General features: G+C 49.0%; 3 protein-coding genes across 3 annotated transcripts; 1 reads left to right on the forward strand and 2 right to left on the reverse strand.

Annotated features, from left to right (window-relative positions):
* The first annotated feature begins 2,056 nt into the window (after positions 1–2,056).
* Positions 2,057–5,564, forward strand: heyl (hes related family bHLH transcription factor with YRPW motif like). The gene is made up of 5 exons (XM_029845025.1): positions 2,057–2,553; positions 3,967–4,033; positions 4,120–4,203; positions 4,277–4,358; positions 4,514–5,564. Exons 1-5 carry the CDS (start codon positions 2,474–2,476, stop codon positions 5,176–5,178), a joined length of 978 nt encoding a protein of 325 aa, XP_029700885.1. The 5' UTR covers positions 2,057–2,473; the 3' UTR covers positions 5,179–5,564.
* A 2,646-nt stretch (positions 5,565–8,210) lies between these two features.
* Positions 8,211–11,846, reverse strand: LOC115251705 (coagulation factor XI-like). The gene is made up of 10 exons (XM_029845021.1): positions 11,771–11,846; positions 10,690–10,761; positions 10,450–10,606; positions 10,275–10,387; positions 10,037–10,190; positions 9,362–9,483; positions 9,141–9,273; positions 8,914–9,020; positions 8,542–8,701; positions 8,211–8,451 (listed from the first exon to the last, which is right to left on the reverse strand). The coding sequence occupies exons 2-10, from the start codon at positions 10,748–10,750 to the stop codon at positions 8,349–8,351; spliced, it is 1,110 nt and encodes a 369-aa protein (XP_029700881.1). The 5' UTR covers positions 10,751–10,761; positions 11,771–11,846; the 3' UTR covers positions 8,211–8,348.
* Positions 11,847–19,079: 7,233 nt separating this feature from the next.
* Positions 19,080–22,002, reverse strand: LOC101079225 (coagulation factor XI-like). The gene is made up of 9 exons (XM_029845022.1): positions 21,842–22,002; positions 21,602–21,758; positions 21,427–21,539; positions 21,189–21,342; positions 20,221–20,342; positions 20,000–20,132; positions 19,775–19,881; positions 19,403–19,562; positions 19,080–19,317 (listed from the first exon to the last, which is right to left on the reverse strand). The coding sequence occupies exons 1-9, from the start codon at positions 21,900–21,902 to the stop codon at positions 19,215–19,217; spliced, it is 1,110 nt and encodes a 369-aa protein (XP_029700882.1). The 5' UTR covers positions 21,903–22,002; the 3' UTR covers positions 19,080–19,214.
* Between the last annotated feature and the right edge of the window lie 1,306 nt (positions 22,003–23,308).

Genomic DNA, 23,308 nt, shown 5'->3' on the forward strand with positions numbered 1-23,308 from the left:
CAGAGACGCTGACATTTGTTTGTTTTTTTGCAGCAGGTAACTTCGAACACCCACGCTAGGATGTTCTCAACAGAGAAAAATAGCTTCAAACGCGCCACCAGGCAACAGCAACAGCCACAAGCGAGTGTTTGTGCATTATAAATGTAGGTGTACACACATTCTTGTCTGTTTTGTTGTGCTCGAATGAGTCAGTTAATGGCTCGTGTGTCATGATATTCCACTTGAACATGTGTGCGTGTGTGCGCAAATTGTAAAAGTATGAGTTAATTTCAGTGAAGAACGTAGCCTTGTTGTGGCTTTGGAGGGATTGGAGGGAGAGGACTTGAAGTGGCCGACCAAGATCGCCAGAAATCTCCCAGAATTCCATCCCGTCAAGCGGTGCCAGCTTTCTCTCTCTTCCTCTCTCTCTTTCCACGTCTCTTCTTCGATGTCTCCTCTCACACACACACTCCATCATAACCAAGATTAAATTACTTGTTTAATCGTGTCTAATTGCATCCTCTCATTGTGTGATTTCTCTTTTCAAAAGCAAGGCTTGCATCATAATGGTGCGTGTGGTGAAAAAAAGAGCCCAACCAGAATGATTTCATTAAAAAAGGGGGAAAAAAACACGCTGGGCGGGTGATAAAAATAACAATAGAAACGAGACTGAAGCCTGACTTCATAAATGTCTTTTTTCCCTCTTTTTAAATGCTGAAATCAGCTCCAGATTCGAATGGAGGGATGTTCGGTAAGGAAAGGATATATAAGACAGAAGAAGAGAGGGATTCCTCTTTTCTGTCATCCTCACCACATTAAAACCCGCCTCCTGGTGATGGTCCTACAGCTGACACTTGGTATTACAAACATACACGCGCGCACATGGTTCCACTTTATCGCTTGTATGATATGTTGAAATCAAATCCGATGCGAGTGAGATAAATGGGGGGCAGGACGACCAAAAAAAGAGGAATCATCTCAAATTATACAAAGAAACGCGCCGACCAAAATGGAATAAATCTAATAAATCAGAGGGAGTTTTGTTCACAAGCTGGAAGTCCAAACTCAGAACACACAGATCTCACCCAAACGCATTGTGTGTTTAAACACACCCTTCCAGTCTGCCAGGCAGGAAGCTGCACTCTCAGCTGGGCATTGTGTGAAAGGGGGCATGCCACCACTCTTACATACACACACACACACACACATATAATAACGGGCGCCTGGGCTTCATGTTTCTATAGTTTCCATGGCGATCGCTCGCAGCGAGCTTCCCACGGTGCACGGCAAGGCAGCCCGGCTGACGCTGCGAGGAAGGCGTGCGTTTGTGTGTGAGATGCTGCTATCTTGTCCGGTGAAGAGCTCAGATGTTCAGACACTCATGGGTTTGTTCCCCTCTTGACCTTTTACCTGCTCTCCTGGCACGCGCGGCCTCCTCTTCAGGAGGAGTGACGCTCCTACACGCTGCGTTTTCGAGACCGATCCGCGGGGAGAACGACAGAAGAGGGTGTAACGCTGCAGCTTTTAGAACAGTAAAAGAAAAATATCAGGCCAAAAATCAATAAACTGTCAAAACTATTTGGCATTTTTTGCTGTTTTGTCTTCGGGATAATTCAACAGGGCTGCGCACTCTTCAGCAATTTCTTGTGATGATTAAAAGTCTGCAGAGGAAGGACGGCCATTAAAGTTGCTTATTGGCCTTCCGGTCCTCACTTGGCGGCGTTACTAGATAGCTTAGAATAATGCAAAAAAAAATAAAAAAAGGAAGCGGGGGGGTATATGCAGAACATCCTGAATTTCTGGATAAATTACACCTATTAGTGTTAGGTTCTCAAGGTCACCCCCCCCTCACTTGCAGATGATGCCCACCGTTCCCACACTCACCTCGCTCGTACCCGCCTCCCCGCCGCCATCGCCCCCACGGCAACATAAGCAACGGCTTCACAAGGGCAGAAGGAAGGCAGGAAGATGCTTTCGGGGGCTAATTGACTGAGGAGGACAGAGGGAAGTGCTGGAAGGCTGGTGGATGGGAGGGAGGCTGACACACCAGGGAGGGCCAAATTAAAAAGGGGGGAGGAGTCCAAACTGGCAACCCTGCCCTAACTTTACTTTGTCACTGTGAGGCTGTGACAGAGCGAGCCGGGGGAGAAATAACAGCGCACGAGAGATTAAGAGGCTGTGATTGGGTGTCAGAGATAGACCAAAAGACTGGAGCAGGCAGGAAATTTCATAGTTGCCATGGGCCCCCGGGGGTCGACCGAGTGGCACTGCTGAGTCATAGAGGGAAGGACAGATGAAGAAACAAGAAAAAACAGACAAGTGACAAGAGGGTTCTGCAGACAAGAAGGATTTTATAGGTGATAAGGAGCAAAGAGGCACAGAGGAAAAACTTTGTTGAGAGGGGAGACGGTCACCAGTACCTCCGAGCAGAGGGAGCGGCCGCACTTCAGCCCATCAAGTCTTTCCTCCGTCCATCTGAGGACAGGTCAGAGACATGAAGAGACCTCAGGACTACAGCTCGCCAGACTCCGACACGGACGAGTTCATCGACGTAGGACAGGAGGACAGTTTTTGGTGAGCATCCTGAAGGAAACTGCAGTTGTTTGGAGGCAAAAACCACAGTAAACACGTTCAAGGGCAACTGAATGACACGTTTTACACCAAAATGAATCCCAGTCCAGTTTTAAAACCTGCATTTTCAGTGTTTAAACTGGTGGATCTAAAGTGTCGCTCAAACTGATTTTAATTATAAATGCTTTTTGTTATTTAATTTTTTTCTGAGTTGCTTCCTGAAACTGACCCTAACTTCACATTTAAACTGTGCCAAATCTATTTTATTATTTTTTTTTTATCCCAGATATTAGTTTTACTAATTTAGTAATAATTTGTCTTGCTAAATTCAGGATTAAATTCATCTGAATTTACATGTATTTAATGTTTTTAAGATAAATTTATATATAAATCAAAATGTATATGTCTTAATGTTAATGCATTATTAAATTAAGGTATAAATTTAAGATTTCTTTCATAGAAAAGGCAGAAAAAAGGAAGCAGCATCACAAAATCACAGCTTTTTACAATTTGGTGTGTCGGAATCAATAAATTATTTTCAATGTATGGGGGAATTGCCAACATCATTAGTTAACATTTTAACAGTAATGGTAGTTTGTTTGTGATATTTAGGAAGTTAAAGGACAAATTAAACGGCTAGAATGAGAAGCAGAAATACAGAAAAAACATTTAACCACTCTTTTAACAGCTGGACTGTGAGCCAAAGACAAGAGCTGCATGCATTTTTCCAAGTTTGCTAGTTACTTTTCCTTTCAGTTAAAGTGGCGAGAGCGTTGCCTCGTGCGCGGACCCTTTCACAGCGGCGGCGGTTACATCACACAAAACAGAGCAGGAACACTAAAGACGCCTTGGATAAATCAAATTGCCGTGTGACACGCAAGCAGAGCGCGGCGTGGCCTCCTCGAACCCCATCAAACGTGGACCTAAACAAAAGCACACGGCCAAATTGTTGGCTTTCAAGTTTTCAAATCTAATAGAGGGCGAATCGTCCCTCTGGTGGAGGGAACTCCGAGCTGTCAGGGCCTGTAAGATGAGAGCGGGCAAACAAACACGATCCATATTGAGTGGCGAGACTCGGAGGAGCTCTCGTCGTGCTGCATGCAGGAATCTTCTGTGGGTGCAGGCCCTGGCCCCGCGGGCTACGCAATCATCTCTCTAAAAGTGTTTGAAAGGAGAACAGCATGTCATTTCACTCAAGCTAATGTCCAGAAAGGCATGAAACCAAAGCAAACTCGTCCTCCCGTCTCTCCGGGGCACCGACTCACAAATTAGATCGGAGGGAGCTGATGTGCCATCCTGCCTGTGTCGCATTAAAGGCGGGTAATGATAACAATATGCGGCAGCATCAAAGGCACCATGTGTCTCCGTGCCAGTCCTCTCCCCCTCCCCGTCTCACCCGTCTCCCTTCTCTGTCAGCACTGTCACAGGTTCCGTGTCTCCCGGCAGCGCGTCACAGATCCTGGCCCGAAAGAAAAGACGAGGAGTGAGTAGATTATGGGGGATTTTGTTTGTTTGTTTGTTTTAAATTCTGTTTATCGGCTCTGACCGTCTCTCCGCTTTGCTGCTCAGATCATCGAGAAGAGACGGCGCGATCGGATCAACCACAGCCTGTCCGAGCTCAGGAGACTGGTGCCAAGTGCCTTTGAGAAGCAGGTATTATTACTACTATCATTGTTATTGTTGCTTCTGGGGCCCGGGCCCAAAATAATCTTGCTTCATCAAACAGGGCTCGTCTAAGCTGGAGAAAGCGGAGATCCTTCAGATGACCGTGGACCACCTGAAACTGCTCCATGCTGTGGGGGGGAAAGGTTTGTGCTTTCTTCATGTTATTGCCAGTGCGGGTGCAAAAGAAAATAGACTCCTATTGTTAGAAACTGCAGTTTGCGTCTACCTCCCGTCGAGATGTTTAGGGAAAAAAAGCCTTCTGTGATGGTTAGCAGGGATGTTTTTGTCTGGCTCTCAGGTTACTTCGACGCGAGGGCCCTGGCGGTCGACTACAGGACTCTGGGCTTCAGAGAGTGTGTTGGCGAGGTGGTGCGGTACCTCAGCTCCCTCGACGGGGACTCCACAGACCCCATTGGAGCGCGCCTGGTGTCCCACCTCTCCCACTGTGCAAGCGAGCTGGACCCCCTTCACCTTCAGTCGCCACCGGCATCCATCCTGCCCTTTCCTCCTTGGCCCTGGGCTTCCTTCCCCCAGATCTCCCCCACCTCTCAGGCCTCCCCCTCACCTCCCTTCCCCGGAGGACGCAGGGATCTGGCCTTGCTGGGGAGCTATCCGTCGCCCCCCACCCTCGGCATCGCCCCGCTGAGCGGGTGCGGGCAGGCACTCCTCCCACCTGCAGCTCTGGCCACCGTCCACAGGGTCCCGCCCCTCACGGCATCACCAGCGCTCGGCCTGTCGAGGCCCACCCAACCATCCCCTCACAGCGCCAACAGGGCTTCTCCTCTCAGTCTCCTGTCCTCTTCCTCTCCTTCCTCCTCCTCTTCCTCATCCTCCTCTGACCCCCTCCAAGTCTCTTTCAGGCCCTTTGCACCTTTGGGGTCTCCCACAGCTCAGCGCAGGGGAATCAGCAACAGAGCAGCCAAGCCGGTCCTGGGATGGGGGACAGAAATCGGGGCTTTCTGAAGGTCGACTCTCGTTCCGATCAATAATTAGACTCAGTGTGTCGGGTATGCAGCTCACACGTGCACCACGTAGCAAATATGGTAGAATTGTTGAAACCTTTATGGTTCTCTTCGCATTGACGGACTCCAAAAGCCATATTAGACCGGGAGTTGAGTTTCAGATAATCAAAAACAATCATATAGAGGAATAACAAAGGAATGTGAAAGAAAATAAGGATGCAAACAATACACATGTACAGATTTCAACAGAGCCATATATATATATGAAAATATCAACGGAATGATTTTTACTGACTTCTTACTGTGATTGTTTTTCCATACTTTTATTCTGTTGACTAAATGAATTCAAGAATGTTTGACAGAGGTCTATATAAAAACCAAGTGCCTTTACCTCCTTCACGCTCACGTGTTTTCTTTATCCTTGCCATAAGTTTCTGTGTTCATATCATTCCGCTGGCTTAGAATCAATTTTTAAGTTAGAATATTCCGCATCGATTTGGAAGACATGCACTTTGTGGCTTGGGAATGACTCCGGAATGTAGACTTTGTCTTTTTTTTATGATTTGGATCTTTTTCAAACTTTCACAGCACGTGTGGCACGAGCTGTTGCCTTTTAATAGGACCTCATCTCACGCCAAGTAGCTAATTTTTTAATTTTTTTTTGCTAACCACATGAAGGTCACCACAAACATAACATTTTCAAAACGTGCAAATTTTTGTTTTTAAGTGTCACAGAAATGCGTGTAGATGAATACCTGGTGCTCCACCTCAAATCAAACTCCCTCTTCCACTCAAACTTCTTCTGTGGTATTAGAAATCAGGTGTGTCTGGTACGCCTGGGTCCACACTCAGGAGCATGTGAATGCAAGCAAAATGTCACAGGAAGTGCACACATAGCTGTTAGCCACTCGTCCATATTAGCTTGGCTTACAAGTTCCCCATCCATAACCACCTCAGTATTTAAACTGTCTCCAGTGATGGCTGATGGGAACTGCGGTCTTGCGGCAGCGGAGGATAAACACGGCGGGAGCGGGTGGTGTGTTTTGGGAGGCCGCCGGGAGGCAAACAGACCCATCACTTTGCTGTCTAATTGGCAGCACTCTGTAATTAGCTTTGCCCGGGTTTTATCCCGGGCATCTTCCTCCCGTCTCTCCAATTTTGTGGCGCACCAGCAGATATCTTCTCTGCAACTGTCTCCTCGACAACAGGGGTGGGCGAGGGGGGTAGATACAAGAACTGAGAGGAGGCAAATGGAGGAAGAGGAGCCGCAGGGCTGCGGTTTGATGACTGATTTGGCGTAGCCGTCCAATACCAGGGTGGTGAGAGGCAGTTGGGGTTTTAGGGGGAGACGGGAAGAACTGAGAAAGAGTGTGAATCAGAGAGGGGATGAATAAGAAAAGCCCCCCCGGTGCAGATGAATGACAGTTGTTGCTCAAGAAATTCAACATAATTGTGCAGCACTTCACTCAAACGGCTCCATCAGGATGAAAGCAGTGTGTGTATGCGTGCGTGTGTGTGTGGTGTGTGTGTGTGTGTGTGTGTGTGTGTGTGTGTGTGTGTGTGTGTGTGTGTGTGTGTGTGTGTGTGTGTGTTTACTGCCGGCGAAAGCTTTGATCTACTTCAGGATGCCATGTCTGTGGTCTGCGGTCCTGAAATGCGTGTGTTCCACAGAGTGAATATTGTTTATGCGAGTGAGTGTGCTGGTGTGTGCCGGAGGCTGTCTCACGTGCTCACCACCCGTGTGTGCGTGTCTTGCTGACTGTTTTGCTTTTGTGGCTGTTGCCGGCACACACTTGTGTGGGTGGGTGTGTGGTGTGTGTGTGCGAGTGTTCTGGGCTGGCGTCAGGACCGAACCACGGTGGTGGTGAGGCTCTCGTGCAAGGCTGGCTGGTGGTTGGATGGATGTGGACGGTGGTGGGATGTTTGGATGGAGCGCACACACATGCACACGCATATACGTACACACACTCACACACAGGCTGGCTGGCACCGTTCTAGCCTGTGAGTGAAGGAGACAGTGTCACCACCGCAGCTTCCAGGAAGAACAACCAGTCACACTGTTCTGGGATTCCCACGAAGGAGGACAGAGACAGAGAAGAGAGGAAGGAGGAGAGTGTGTGTGTGTGTGGGGGGGGGGGATAAGACCCACTCTGCGGCTCAAAAACAAAGAGGAAGTCAAAGTGAGAGAAATCAGCAGGTGGAATACGCTTCTTCTATCTTTTATCTCTTTCATTTCTTTTTTGCTTGACTTAAGTTTTTGGATTTAGACAACTTTCCATCTCAGTCTGTGGCGTAATCTCGTAAATTTTACTTTGGCTTCGCCACAACAATGGGACAGATTTGTTTGTTTCCTAATGTTTGCGTGTTAATCATCAGGACCGAGGACATTTTTTTCTGGCAAATGGGAGGCGAAAAAAATATATTATGCAGCTTAAGCATGCAACAACAATGGGTCGCGCTTCCAAAACATCCACTTTTCTCTTCAGAGTAACATCTGGATCCATTCATGTTAAATCGGGATCTATCCCAAAAGCATGTGCTTGATAGTTCCATCCATACAATCCAGCGCAGGTTTGCGTTTTTCTCTCTTTGTCAGATATTTAATTCATTTTTAATATTTCTCGCAACGCATCACAACAGCCCAATTACCGGTCAATAATGGGTCACACTGGTGTCCAGGGAGCTTGAAAAGTACAACCCGAGTGATCATAAGAGGTGAAAAATGGCAACATGAACATTTAAAATGCTCTGAAACACCACAGAATATTACCGCAACCAGCAGATGTTGCTGGTGTAGTCCTGGTCTGAGTTATGGTGCTGTTTTCTCTGACTGCCAGAAGAGGGAGACAAGCGACCTGCAGCTTTTGTGGATTAAAATTAATGCTTAATACACTCAAGATGGCCTGTTAAGAGTTTCCCCGCCTACCATGCGCTAGTGGTTTAATAACAGAAAATGGTTGGAATAGGTGGCATATTATCATAGAAAATCAATCCACCTTCTATTCAAATTAAATAAATAAATAAAACCAGTCGTCTTTGTATAGTGTCATTTTAATTTCATTTGTAACATCATTTTCATCGTTCTCGTCAGGCAGTAGACTGATCCGCTGCTGCCCTCTGGTGGTTCAAATGTCGTGTTACAGTATGGAATGAGTTCGAAACCGCCTTGCCTCATGGGACAGCCGTGAGGGAGAACCCCGACACGACATTTTGGAGTTTAACTATTTTAGGAGGAGCAGGGATGGTAATGGTGCGCTTCAGGAAGCAGCGGCGCCTGCAGCACACATTCAAAAAGAGTTTCAGAATTTTAATAGAATTTTTTGGTTTGTTTGTTGTTGACGGTGCTGCACAACGGATGCATTACCTGTAATCGCGATTGATGAATTGTTCTGTGAGGTATGTGTAGAACTGGCATTTATCATCTTCATCACAGGCTTTCTGACACGCTTCTGCACTGTCAACCATCCTGTTTTGAATGTCCTCACCCCTGAAATCCACTCCTTCCACAGGGGTCCTAACCCAGGCTGTTAGCAGAGAGAACTACATCAGTAATAATACCACTGACTTCAGTAACATGCGGTTAGGTGGTAACCACTCGTAAAACCATCAGGTAGATCATGGTGTGATGTAAAAGTGGTGAAAACCGAGAAGTGTCACCACTTGTGTTCATTTTACATGACAAAATCTCATTGATTTATGAACCCAGTTGGATTCATTTCCCTTCAGTGATACATACTGTCATCGAGCTGGCAGCCGCGCGCTGGAATCCCAGATGTTACTCCATTTTGAGCCTTCAGCACCATTTCAAGTGGATTCTCCTTCAGATGACAGCGGAAGCTTTCACTGTTAAAAAAAAATTATATATTATAAAATTATATATATCAGGATGAATAGATAGACTAGAATTGGTGAGTGATGGTGGAAAAGAAGAGCAAATATTTGCTTGAATCTGGCTCACATTACCTGGTAAAAGAGAAGTAAGTACACCGTGGGTGAGCAGAGCAGAGCACCTGACAGTGCTTGTCAGACACGGCCGCCACCTCCTCAAAGTTTTTTCCTGCAATGTCAACTTGAGGAAACAAGCTTCTTTCGCACTCTATCCAAAACAGAGAGGACGCAATGATGGAAACAAAGCCGATGCAGCAACTAGTACAGTTATTTTTTCAAATGCTGCGACTGTGCACCTTCGGCAAATTTGGGCTGAAGCATTTGAATACTCCTAGAGAATCCAGACACGACATTTGCCAGAGCTGCAATGACGGGGGGCCTTGGCACTGTCCAACTGTATTTAAGGTGGCACTTAAACCTGAGAGAGGAAATAATTTCATTAAAGGTCTCTAGCCCCTGTTGAGCCATTGAAAATATATAGCCCCTGTGGACCATCTGCATGCTAATGATCTGGGTGGTCACCTGAGAGTCGTTAGCAGGGTCGTTGGTCGGGTTGTTCACCTAGTTTCTGTTGAGGTGGCTCCCCTTTGTCTGCTGGATCACATGGTGGTGAGTCACTGGGTCTCCTGGAATGGTGTGAATGTTTGTTTTGAGACTCTCAGGTGACCACCCAGATCATTAGCATGCAGATGGTCCACAGGGGCTATATATTTTCAAGCTCTCTCCCCAGCAATTTCAGAACTGAAGAAGCCTTCTGGATAGAAGGCAAAACGTCTTCAAGAGAAGAAACCCAGTCCAGTTGACAGAGAAAACTACCTTGGATACAATGACCTGGATGATTGAGAATCTACACAGACATATATTTGTTTATAAAAGTATGGCCGTTATTAGGAGAACATCTAAGCAATGGCTACTTTATTCCCAAAAGAAGAATGTAAATTATCCAAAAGCACAAAAATCTGCAGTTTTACCTGATATTTTCTTGTCTATATTCCCCATTTACAAAAGTAAAGAACTGACAGAAAGGATCATCTGTGCAGACACTCTGACAGTCCCCATAGTTTGTGGTGAACAGTGTTTTGTAGTCTGCTCCCAAAAAGTCCACATTCTGATAAACCGGAAATTCTGAAAAAGAAATGACGGCCAAAGTTACACTTAGGAGAGGGTGACTGCTGACACAGTTAATTTAAAATAAGACTTTTTTCTTACCTGTCAGCTTTGGCGTGCAGGATCTGAGAGAATATCCTGAGGTTGCACCAAATATCGGAGTCTGGATTTTGGGCTCTCCGGATGCCGTAACCTTAAAGTAGCAGTAGAAATGCCTGCAGATAAAAGCCTCAAGTTTAAGAACTTCCCCCGTTTCAGTCTTTTGCTTGTTTTCTACCTATTGTCTCGGGTCCAGTCGGGCCGAACAAAGGTGAAGAACATGCAGGAAGGATGATCGGTGCAAAGTTGCTGACAGTGTTTAGCATCTGACGCGTAGACCCGTGCTACGTCTGAGCCGGGGAAGTCCATATTGTTCTGAAGAGCCATTCTACACCCTGAAAACACACATTTATATGATTAAAATGATCCACGCGTACGTAAACGTGCTCACACAAAATATGTGTTTAGGCGTCAGTACCTTGAGTGAAGCCGAAGCTGCACATTGAAAGCAACACCACCGAGATCAGAAATCCTTCCATTCTTCAGCGATGTTCAGTAGTGATGGGACGAGCGACACTGGTGCGTCAACACTGCCGAGAGCTCAGGAGTGAAACCCCGTATCGGTGCGTGTATCGCTTTAACAAAGAATCACGTGACCGATACAGGACTTGTATTGTTTGAGTGTGTCGCGTCAAAGTGTGTTTATAAGGAAACAAACTGGATCGACATGTCGCGGGTTTGTTGGATGGAGTTTTGCAGTTGCGCAATTATGGATCGTTCTAAGAAGTTTTCCCCAGTGTGGAATAATTTTGATCTTGTGACTCCAAACAAGGGAAATCTTTTTCTCCTTTGAGCATTGTTTACTGTTGTATACAATTTTTAACGGTGGCGCATTGCACTCACTTTATCAGTTTATCAAGTGAATGACCTGTGATACATATGATAGTCAGTTAAAGAGCCTTACAGTTGCTTTATTCATTTTATAGGGTGTCTATTTTTTTAACAAGTGAATGCAATGCGCCACCTTAGTTTTTACTCTGTTCTAGTAAGAGGTTTGAATTGTTTGTAACTTTTTATGTTATTGTAGGTGAAGTGTCGGCTCTGCTCCACAGAGCTATCTTACATCAATAAGAGCACTTCATCAATGCTGAGGCATTATAGAGCTCGGCATGGCAATGGAGAATTGGCAGATACTCGTGAGAGCACCAGAAAACATATCCACATCTGCATCAACTTGCACTTAAAACTCTCTGCTCACCATCGTCATCTGCACCGTGTGAAAGAGTATTTTCTAAGGCTGGGGAGCTGGTGTTTAAGAGGAGAAATCGCCTTGGAGCAAAGACACTCCAAAAAAAAATGTAACTCTGAATTGTAACTCAAATTTGCTATATTTTACATACCAACTCAGTTTAGCAAACAAGGAATTCCTTTACTTGCAATCATTTTATAACTACTGCAGGGGTCACTAGTGGGTGACCAACACCGTATCAATACAGTGCCGACACAGTTTGTGTAGTGTGTCAATACACTCCTTGAGGTATCATCGTCCCATCACTAATGTTCAGTCTGTCGAGGCCAGGCAAAGTTCTGGGAGACGGGCTCCACTGTGGTTCCCTTTATGCACGATCCTCCCATTATTGACTTTTCTACTGGTTGGTTGAGCATAAAAACCCCGACAAGATAACCCTTTCAACTACCAATGTTTTAAAAGCACAACCAACAATCAAAGTCCACATTAATCAGTCTGCAGCTAAAATGGGTTTTAATTTTTTTTTAAACAGCCATGGATTAACTCCAGATTAGCACACAAACGTGGAGGCTGCAGTCTGAATGGTTTCCTAATGCTAAACTGCATTAATTTGTTTTATTCATTTGCTAGAACTGTGGACCAAAGTAAACAAGAGTGACCCTGCCGAGTTTGGAAACAGGGAATTACGTAAAGAGGTCAAAGATCCCAGTCTGAAATGGAAAATAGATCCCAGTCTTAAATATTTGGATTCAAAATGACAGCTGATCTTAGAAAGTGCAGACCAGTTTGAATTATTTACCCTGACCTGAAAAAAAAAACACTTACCCATCTGTGCTCACCACCCGTGTGTGCGTGTCTTGCTGACTGTTTTGCTTTTGTGGCTGTTGCCGGCACACACTTGTGTGGGTGGGTGTGTGGTGTGTGTGTGCGAGTGTTCTGGGCTGGCGTCAGGACCGAACCACGGTGGTGGTGTGGCTCTCGTGCAAGGCTGGCTGGTGGTTGGATGGATGTGGATGGTGGTGGGATGTTTGGATGGAGCGCACTCACACACACACACTCACACACAGGCTGGCTGGCACCGTTCTAGCCTGTGAGTGAAGGAGACAGTGTCACCACCGCAGCTTCCAGGAAGAACAACCAGTCACACTCTTCTGGGATTCCCACGAAGGAGGACAGAGACAGAGAAGAGAGGAAGGAGGAGAGTGTGTGTGTGTGTGTGGGGGGGGGGGGGGGGGGATAAGACCCACTCTGCGGCTCAAAAACAAAGAGGAAGTCAAAGTGAGAGAAATCAGCAGGTGGAATACGCTTCTTCTATCTTTTATCTCTTTCATTTCTTTTTTGCTTGACTTAAATTTTTGGATTTAGACAACTTTCCATCTCAGTCTGTGGCGTAATCTCGTAAATTTTACTTTGGCTTCGCCACAACAATGGGACAGATTTGTTTGTTTCCTAATGTTTGCGTCTTAATCATCAGGACCGAGGACATTTTTTTCTGGCAAATGGGAGGCGAAAAAAAAAAATTATGCAGCTTAAGCATGCAACAACAATGGGTCTCCCAGCGACCCCCCCCCCCCCAGCGCCTCCCTGTGTCTCCCTGCGTCTTCCAGCGACTCCCTGCGACTCCCAGCCTTCTCCAGCGTCTCCCCCGGCTCCTCTGCAACCTTCCTAGCCCCTCTTCCTCTGACCTCTTCCTCTTCCCCTTCCTCGGACGGATTTCTCCTGGCCTCTGGACACTTGGACTCCCCCACGGACTCTCGCCCCTGGATCTCGGACTTGGTTCGTCTGCCGCATCACGCCCCCTATAGTTTGTCTCGGCCTCTCTCCTCATTTAGTTCTTCCCTCCTGTCTTTTTGCTTCATTAAAACCGTCTGAGTTTACTTTTAATTCCCGTGTCTGTCTGCCTTCTTTGGGGTTCCGCCACACTTGACCGCCAGTCCTCTCGAGCATAACAGATAGATCAAGCCAAGATGAGTCAAGGTGGAACCCCAGGGCAGCCGGGCGGCCTTAGGACCCCCACGTTACCCTCCCCCCTCGAAAGAAGAGTGGAGGCCCACGCTGCCCAGCTCTCCTCCCTTCAGTCGGAGCTAACCAAGGCCTTCCCCACAATCCAAGGGGAGATTTCCGCGCTCCAGAGCTCCTCCCAGACCACCTCCAGTACCCTGTCCGCCCTCTCCAACCAGATGGCTGCCATGGCAACCGTTTTGGCTTCCATTCTGCAGAAGCTAGGCAGCGACCCCGGCGGGGCTGCTCCACCAGAACCATCTCTCCCGCCTTCTCCCCGAGCTGAGCCCAACCTTGCCAGCCCCCGTGTTTTCGGCGGGGATTTCGACCTGGGCAAGGGGTTCCTCCACCAATGTGAGCTGCTCTTCCGCCATCAGCCCTCCAGATTTGTTTCCGACGAGGCCAAGGTTGGATTTATAACCTCCCTCCTGGCCGACAAGGCATTGAGCTGGGCCATAGCTGCCGTCGACCTGGACCCCCGCCTCTCCTCAGACTACAGTGCCTTTCGACGGGAGTTCAAGGCAGTGTTCGAGCACCCCACCTACGGTGAAGACGCCGCGAGTCGTCTGCTCGCCCTCCAGCAGGGGTCACAGTCAGTTGCGGAGTACACCCTTGAGTTCCGCATCCTGGCTGCAGAGAGCCGCTGGGGCGAGACCGCGCTCCGTAGCGCCTATCGACGGGGCCTGAGTGAGGCAATCAAGGACCTGATTGTGAGGGACCGCCCCTCGTCACTCAACGAGCTGATCACCCTCTCGCTCCAGATGGATGAACGACTACGGGAGCGCCGCCAGGAGCGCGCCCAACGTGCTGGCGGTTCTAACCGCCAACTCTCCCACCGCACTCCCTCTGCCCCTGACTTCTCCCCTACCAGCACTGCCGCCCCGCCTCCTCACATCCCCTTACTATCCCCAGCTCACTCCTCCCCCAGAGCCGGAGAGGAACCCATGCAGATCGGCCGATCCCGTCTCTCACGGCAGGAGCGGGAGCAAAGACTCCGAGACTAGCTGTGCCTGTACTGCGGAAACAATGGCCATTTCATCAAAGCCTGCCCCGTCCGACCAAAAGGGCCTGCTCACCAGTAGGGGGAGTACTGGTGAGCCGAGCTGTGATTCCCCAACCCACCGAGCAACACAACCGCCTCTTCCCCGCAACACTCTCCTGGGATAAGGAGTCTATTCCGGTGAGTGTTCTCATTGACTCTGGGGCTGATGAGTCCCTGATGGACTTTTCTCTCGCGCGTCAGGCTGGCGTTCCCCTGGTTCCTCTCGATCGCTCCCTGTCCCCCCAGGCGATCGATGGCCGCTCTCTGGGTAACATCACGCATCGCACCATCCCACTCACCCTAACACTCTCGGGTAATCACATAGAGAGTACACGTTTCCTGGTTTTGCACGCCCCCACTGCTCCACTCGTGTTAGGAAGACCGTGGTTGGAAAGGCACGACCCCCACATCTCATGGGCTTCGGGTCGGGTCCTGGGGTGGAGCGTGGCCTGTCACGCCAACTGCCTTCGCTCCGCCCCCTCCATCCAGTAATCCCAGGCCCGCGCTCACTCCCCCGGATCTCACTGGTGTTCCCCCTATCTACCATGATTTAGCCCCAGTGTTCAGTAAGGACAATGCTCTGTCCCTTCCCCCTCACCGGCCCTATGATTGCCCCATCGACCTCCTCCCCGGGGCTCCCTACCCCACAGGTCGACTTTACAATCTCTCCATCCCAGAGAAGGAGGTGATGTGCAATTACATCACAGAATCCCTCGCCTCTGGTATCATAAGACCATCTTCATCCCCCTTAGCAGCAGGTTTCTTCTTTGTAGCCGAGAAGGATGGCGGCCTGAGGCCCTGCATCGACTTCCGCAAACTTAACGACATCACAGTTAAGAATAAGTACCCTCTTCCCCTTATGAGTTCCACGTTCGAGCCTCTCACTCATGCCCGGGTGTTCACCAAGCTGGACCTCCGCAACGCTTACCACTTGGTGCGGATCAGGAAAGGGGACGAATGGAAGACCGCCTTCAACACTCACCTCGGGCACTTCGAATACCTGGTCATGCCCTTCGGCCTCTCCAACGCCCCCGCCGTCTTCTAGGAGTTGGTCAACGATGTGCTCCGAGACATGATCAACGTCTTTGTGGTGGTCTACTTGGACGACATCTTGGTCTTCTCCCGCACCATGGAGGAGCACCACCAGCATGTTCGCCTGGTCCTCCAACGGCTTTTGGAGAACCGACTCTTCATCAAAGCTGAGAAGTGCGTCTTCCACTCCGCCTCAGTGGGGGTACCTCGGCTACATCGTGGAGGAGGGGCGGGTGCGCACAGATCCGGCCAAGATCCAGGCTGTGGTGGAGTGGCCACGCCCCACCGACCGCACTCAGCTTCGCCGGTTCCTTGGGTTCGCCGGGTTCATCCGGCGGTTCATCAAAGGGTTCAGCCAAGTGGCTGCCCCTCTCTCCGCTCTCACCTCCACCTCGCGCCCTTTCACCTGGACACCGGAGGCTGAGACCGCCTTCTCGGCCCTCAAGGACAGGTTCACGACGGCTCCGGTGCTCGCCCATCCAGACCCCGCTCGGCAGTTCATCGTCGAGGTCGATGCTTCGGACGCGGGCATCGGGGCAGTCCTCTCCCAGCGGTCCGAGGCAGACCAGAAGATTCACCCATGTGCCTACTTTTCCCGCCGTTTTGATCCGGCTGAACGAAATTACGATGTGGGCAACAGGGAACTTCTGGCGGTCTATGCAGCCTTGGTGGAGTGGAGACACTGGCTGGAGGGAGCAAGGCACCCGTTCCTTGTGTGGTCGGACCATAAGAACTTGACCTATGTGAGAACGGCCAAGAGACTCAATCCCAGACAGGGCCGCTGGGCTCTCAGTCGGTTTGACTTCACCCTCACTTTCCGTCCAGGTTCCAAGAATATCCGGGCTGATGCCCGCTCCCGCCAGTTTCCGGAGGAATTCCCCGGCGCCCCCAGGGACCCTGACACCATCGTTCCCCCGGCCCGGGTCATAGGGGTCATCTCCTGGCCGATCGAGACGGTCGTCGAGCAAGCCCAGAGAGACGAGCCTGATCCTGGGAACGGGCCTCAGGACCGAATGTTCGTGCCTTCCTCCGTCCGGCCGCAGGTGCTAGAGTGGGGCCACTCCAGTTGTTTCGCCTGCCATCCTGGCGTGCGTCGGACGGCGGAGTTTGTGCAGCGGCGCTTCTGGTGGCCCAACCTCCAAGAGGATGTTCGGGAGTTTGTGGGCGCCTGCACGGTCTGTGCCCGTAGCAAGGCCTCCCATCGCTCGCCAGCAGGCCTTCTGCACCCCCTTCCCGTCCCCAGTCGACCCTGGTCTCACATAGCCCTGGATTTTGTGACGGGCCTCCCCGTCTCGCAGGGGAACGACACCATCCTGACCATTGTGGACCGCTTCTCCAAGGGGGTCCACTTTGTCGCTCTCCCCAAACTCCCTTCTGCTGCAGAAACTGCTGAACTCCTGGTCTCCCACGTCATACGTCTCCACGGGATCCCCCTTGACGTGGTCTCTGACCGTGGCCCCCAATTCACTTCTAGGGTGTGGCAGGCCTTCTGCAAGGGGATTGGGGCCACGGTCAGCCTGTCCTCTGGGTACCACCCCCAGTCCAACAGACAAGCCGAACGGGCCAACCAGGCTTTGGAGGCGGCCCTGCGCTGCGTGACCACCAGCAATCCTGCCTCCTGGTCCAAGTTCCTGCCGTGGGTGGAATACTCCCTCAACGCCATGGAGAGCTCTGCTACTGGTATGTCCCCCTTTCAATGTTTCCTGGGCTACCAACCCCCTCTGTTCCCCCAAGCAGGAGCTGGAGATCGCAGTGCCGTCTACCAGGGCCCATCTCCGCCGATGTCGGCGCATCTGGAAGGCTGCCCGCAAAGCCATCTTGCGGGCCACTGAGCAGTCCCGGCGTTCGGCCAACCGGCGAAGGAGGCCGGCCCCTGCTTACCGGCCTGGCCAGAAGGTCTGGCTGTTGGCCTGGGACCTGCCCCTCCAGACCTCGCAGACTTCCTCCAGAAAGCTGAACCCCCGCTACATCGGTCCCTACACCATCTGCAGCATCATCAACCCCTCTGCAGTCCGTTTGGATCTCCCTGCCGCCCTCAAGGTTCACCCGGTCTTCCACGTCTCGCTCATTAAACCCTTCTCCACCAGCCCCCTGTCCCCTCCTGCTCAGACTCCACCTCCCCCACAGGTCCTGTCGGACGGAGAGCCGGTGTGGAGAGTAAACAAGCTGCTGGCGGTCCGCCGACGGGGAAGGGGCTTCCAGTACCTGGTGGATTGGGTGGGTTACGGCCCGGAAGACCAGAGCTGGGTGCCCCCATCCTCGAAGACTTCTACCGAGACCACCCGGATGCTCCTGGGCAGTCGTCCGGTGCCTCCCGTAAGGGGGGGGTGGGTACTGTTGTGACTCCTACTCTGGCCCCACCTCCTCCTGGGCAATCAGCTCAACCACCACCACCTGGGCCCTCTCCTTCAGCTGCACCCAATCCGCCCAAACGACTCTGCACCCATAAAAGGCCCCTCTGCACTCAGGCCAGTGCTTGATCTAACTGTTTTGGCAACACTTCCCGTCGACCCAGCATCTCTCCAGGCTCCCCAGCGACCCCCAGCGTCTCTCTGTGTCTCCCTGCGTCTTCCAGCGACTCCCAGCGACCCCCCCCCCCAGCGCCTCCCTGTGTCTCCCTGCGTCTTCCAGCGACTCCCAGCCTTCTCCAGCGTCTCCCCCGGCTCCTCTGCAACCTTCCTAGCCCCTCTTCCTCTGACCTCTTCCTCTTCCCCTTCCTCGGACGGATTTCTCCTGGCCTCTGGACACTTGGACTCCCCCACGGACTCTCGCCCCTGGATCTCGGACTTGGTTCGTCTGCCGCATCACGCCCCCTATAGTTTGTCTCGGCCTCTCTCCTCATTTAGTTCTTCCCTCCTGTCTTTTTGCTTCATTAAAACCGTCTGAGTTTACTTTTAATTCCCGTGTCTGTCTGCCTTCTTTGGGGTTCCGCCACACTTGACCGCCAGTCCTCTCGAGCGTAACAGGGTCGCGCTTCCAAAACATCCACTTTTCTCTTCAGAGTAACATCTGGATCCATTCATGTTAAATCGGGATCTATCCCAAAAGCATGTGCTTGATAGTTCCATCCATACAATCCAGTGCACATTTGCGTTTTTCTCTCTTTGTCAGATATTTAATTCATTTTTAATATTTCTCACAACGCATCACAACAGCCCAATTACCGGTCAATAATGGGTCACACTGGTGTCCAGGGAGCTTGAAAAGTACAACCTGAGTGATCATAAGAGGTGAAAAATGGCAACATGAACATTTAAAATGCTCTGAAACACCACAGAATACTACCGCAACCAGCAGATGTTACTGGTGTAGTCCTGGTCTGAGTTATGGTGCTGTTTTCTCTGACTGCCAGAAGAGGGAGACAAGCGACCTGCAGCTTTTGTGGATTAAAATTAATGCTTAATACACTCAAGATGGCCTGTTAAGAGTTTCCCCGCCTACCATGCGCTAGTGGTTTAATAACAGAAAATGGTTGGGATAGGTGGCATATTATCATAGTAAATCAATCCACCTTCTATTCAAATTAAATAAATAAAACCAGTCGTCTTTGTATAGTGTCATTTTAATTTCATTTGTAACATTTTCATCCTTCTCGTCAGGAAGTAGACTGATCCGCTGCTGCCCTCTGGTGGTTCAAATGTCGTGTTACAGTATGGAATGAGTTCGAAACCGCCTTGCCTCATGGGACAGCCGTGAGGGAGAACCCCGACACGACATTTTGGAGTTTAACTATTTTAGGAGGAGCAGGGATGGTAATGGTGCGCTTCAGGTAGCAGCGGCGCCTGCAGCACACATTCAAAGAGTTTCAGAATTTTAATAGAATTTTTTGGTTTGTTTGTTGACGGTGCTGCACAACGGATGCATTACCTGTAATCGCGTTTGTTGAATTGTTCTGTGAGGTATGTGTAGAACTGGCATTTATCATCTTCATCACAGGCTTTCTGACACGCTTCTGCACTGTCAACCTTCTTGTATTGAATGTCCTCACCCCTGAAATCCACTCCTTCCACAGGGGTCCTAACCCAGGCTGTTAGCAGAGAGAACTACATCAGTAATAATACCACTGACTTCAGTAACATGCGGTTAGGTGGTAACCACTCGTAAAACCATCAGGTAGATCATGGTGTGATGTAAAAGTGGTGAAAACCGAGAAGTGTCACCACTTGTGTTCATTTTACATGACAAAATCTCATTGATTTATGAACCCAGTTGGATTCATTTCCCTTCAGTGATACATACTGTCATCGAGCTGACAGCCGCGCGCTGGAATCCCAGATGTTACTCCATTTTGAGCCTTCAGCACCATTTCAAGTGGATTCTCCTTCAGATGACAGCGGAAGCTTTCACTGTTAAAAAAATTATATATTATAAAATTATATATATCAGGATGAATAGATAGACTAGAATTGGTGAGTGATGGTGGAAAAGAAGAGCAAATATTTGCTTGAATCTGGCTCACATTACCTGGTAAAAGAGAAGTAAGTACACCGTGGGTGAGCAGAGCAGAGCACCTGACAGTGCTTGTCAGACACGGCCGCCACCTCCTCAAAGTTTTTTCCTGCAATGTCAACTTGAGGAAACAAGCTTCTTTCGCACTCTATCCAAAACAGAGAGGACGCAATGATGGAAACAAAGCCGATGCAGCAACTAGTACAGTTATTTTTTCAGATGCTGCGACTGTGCACCTTCGGCAAATTTGGGCTGAAGCATTTGAATACTCCTAGAGAATCCAGACACGGCATTTGCCAGAGCTGCAATGACGGGGGGCCTTGGCACAGTCCAACTGTATTTAAGGTGGCACTTAAACCTGAGAGAGGAAATAATTTCATTAAAGGTCTCTAGCCCCTGTTGAGCCATCGCATCTGAATCCTTGCAGTCAGCTTTGGCTGCACTTCCACTGATAACCAACAGGGGCAGACTGGAAATGATCTGCTGCCCCCTACAGGGCCATCCCAGCCAAACAGCAAATCAACCAAAATATGGTCTGTAGATAAGTTCTATTTTTGAATAAATAAATAAAAATGTATATTTGTTTATTTGTTTATCCACGGTAGTTTTCTATGTCAACTGGACTGGGTTTCTTCTCTTGAAGACGTTTCGCCTTCTATTTAGAAGGCTTCTTCAGTTCTGAAATCGCTGGGGAGAGAGCTTGAAAATATATAGCCCCTGTGGACCATCTGCATGCTAATGATCTGGGTGGTCACCTGAGAGTCGTTAGCAGGGTCGTTGGTCGGGTTGTTCACCTAGTTTCTGTTGAGGTGGCTCCCCTTTGTCTGCTGGATCACATGGTGGTGAGTCACTGGGTCTCCTGGAATGGTGTGAATGTGTGTTTTGAGACTCTCAGGTGACCACCCAGATCATTAGCATGCAGATGGTCCACAGGGGCTATATATTTTCAAGCTCTCTCCCCAGCGATTTCAGAACTGAAGAAGCCTTCTGGATAGAAGGCAAAACGTCTTCAAGAGAAGAAACCCAGTCCAGTTGACAGAGAAAACTACCTTGGATACAATGACCTGGATGATTGAGAATCTACACAGACATATATTTGTTTATAAAAGTATGGCCGTTATTAGGAGAACATCTAAGCAATGGCTACTTTATTCCGAAAAGAAGAATGTAAATTATCCAAAAGCACAAAAATCTGCAGTTTTACCTGATACTGGCTGGTGTAAATTCCCCATTTACAAAAGTAAAGAACTGACAGAAAGGATCATCTGTGCAGACATTCTGACAGTCCCCATAGTTTGCGGCGAACAGTGTTTTGTAGTCTGCTCCCAAAAAGTCCACATTCTGATAAACCGGAAATTCTGAAAAAGAAATGACGGCCAAAGTTACACTTAGGAGAGGGTGACTGCTGACACAGTTAATTTAAAAAAAGACTTTTTTCTTACCTGTCAGCTCTGGCGTGCAGGATCTGAGAGAATATCCTGAGGTTGCACCAAATATCGGAGTCTGGATTTTGGGCTCTCCGGATGCCGTAACCTTAAAGTAGCAGTAGAAATGCCTGCAGATAAAAGCCTCAAGTTTAAGAACTTCCCCCGTTTCAGTCTTTTGCTTGTTTTCTACCTATTGTCTTGGGTCCAGTCGGGCCGAATAAAGGCGAAGAACATGCAGGAAGGATGATCGGTGCAAAGTTGCTGACAGTGTTTAGCATCTGCCGCGTAGACCTGTGCTACGTCTGAGCCGGGGAAGTCCATATTGTTCTGAAGATCCATTCTACACCCTAAAAACACACATTTATATGATTAAAATGATCCACGCGTGCGTAAACGTGCTCACACAAAATATGTGTTTAGACGTCAGTACCTTGAGTGAAGCCGAAGCTGCACATTGAAAGCAACACCACCGAGATCAGAAATCCTTCCATTCTTCAGCGATGTTCAGTCTGTCGAGGCCAGGCAAAGTTCTGGGAGACGGGCTCCACTGTGGTTCCCTTTATGCACGATCCTCCCATTATTGACTTTTCTACTGGTTGGTTGAGCATAAAAACCCCGACAAGATAACCTTTTCAACTACCAATGTTTTAAAAGCACAACCAACAATCAAAGTCCACATTTATCAGTCTGCAGCTAAAATGGGTTTTAATCTTTTTTTTAAACAGCCATGGATTAACTCCAGATTAGCACACAAACGTGGAGGCTGCAGTCTGAATGGTTTCCTAATGCTAAACTGCATTAATTTGTTTTATTCATTTGCTAGAACTGTGGACCAAAGTAAACAAGAGTGACCCTGCCGAGTTTGGAAACAGGGAATTACGTAAAGAGGTCAAAGATCCCAGTCTGAAATGGAAAATAGATCCCAGTCTTAAATATTTGGATTCAAAATGACAGCTGATCTTAGAAAGTGCAGACCAGTTTGAATTATTTACCCTGACCTGAAAAAAAAAACACTTACCCATCTGTGCTCACCACCCGTGTGTGCGTGTCTTGCTGACTGTTTTGCTTTTGTGGCTGTTGCCGGCACACACTTGTGTGGGTGGGTGTGTGGTGTGTGTGTGCGAGTGTTCTGGGCTGGCGTCAGGACCGAACCACGGTGGTGGTGAGGCTCTCGTGCAAGGCTGGCTGGTGGTTGGATGGATGTGGACGGTGGTGGGATGTTTGGATGGAGCGCACTCACACACACACACTCACACACAGGCTGGCTGGCACCGTTCTAGCCTGTGAGTGAAGGAGACAGTGTCACCACCGCAGCTTCCAGGAAGAACAACCAGTCACACTCTTCTGGGATTCCCACGAAGGAGGACAGAGACAGAGAAGAGAGGAAGGAGGAGAGTGTGTGTGTGTGTGTGGGGGGGGGGGGATAAGACCCACTCTGCGGCTCAAAAACAAAGAGGAAGTCAAAGTGAGAGAAATCAGCAGGTGGAATACGCTTCTTCTATCTTTTATCTCTTTCATTTCTTTTTTGCTTGACTTAAATTTTTGGATTTAGACAACTTTCCATCTCAGTCTGTGGCGTAATCTCGTAAATTTTACTTTAGCTTCGCCACAACAATGGGACAGATTTGTTTGTTTCCTAATGTTTGCGTGTTAATCATCAGGACCGAGGACATTTTTTTCTGGCAAATGGGAGGCGAAAAAAAAAAATTATGCAGCTTAAGCATGCAACAACAATGGGTCGCGCTTCCAAAACATCCACTTTTCTCTTCAGAGTAACATCTGGATCCATTCATGTTAAATCGGGATCTATCCCAAAAGCATGTGCTTGATAGTTCCATCCATACAATCCAGCGCACATTTGCGTTTTTCTCTCTTTGTCAGATATTTAATTCATTTT

Source organism: Takifugu rubripes, chromosome 12 (assembly GCF_901000725.2).
Source record: "Takifugu rubripes chromosome 12, fTakRub1.2, whole genome shotgun sequence".
NCBI classification, from domain to species: domain Eukaryota; kingdom Metazoa; phylum Chordata; class Actinopteri; order Tetraodontiformes; family Tetraodontidae; genus Takifugu; species Takifugu rubripes.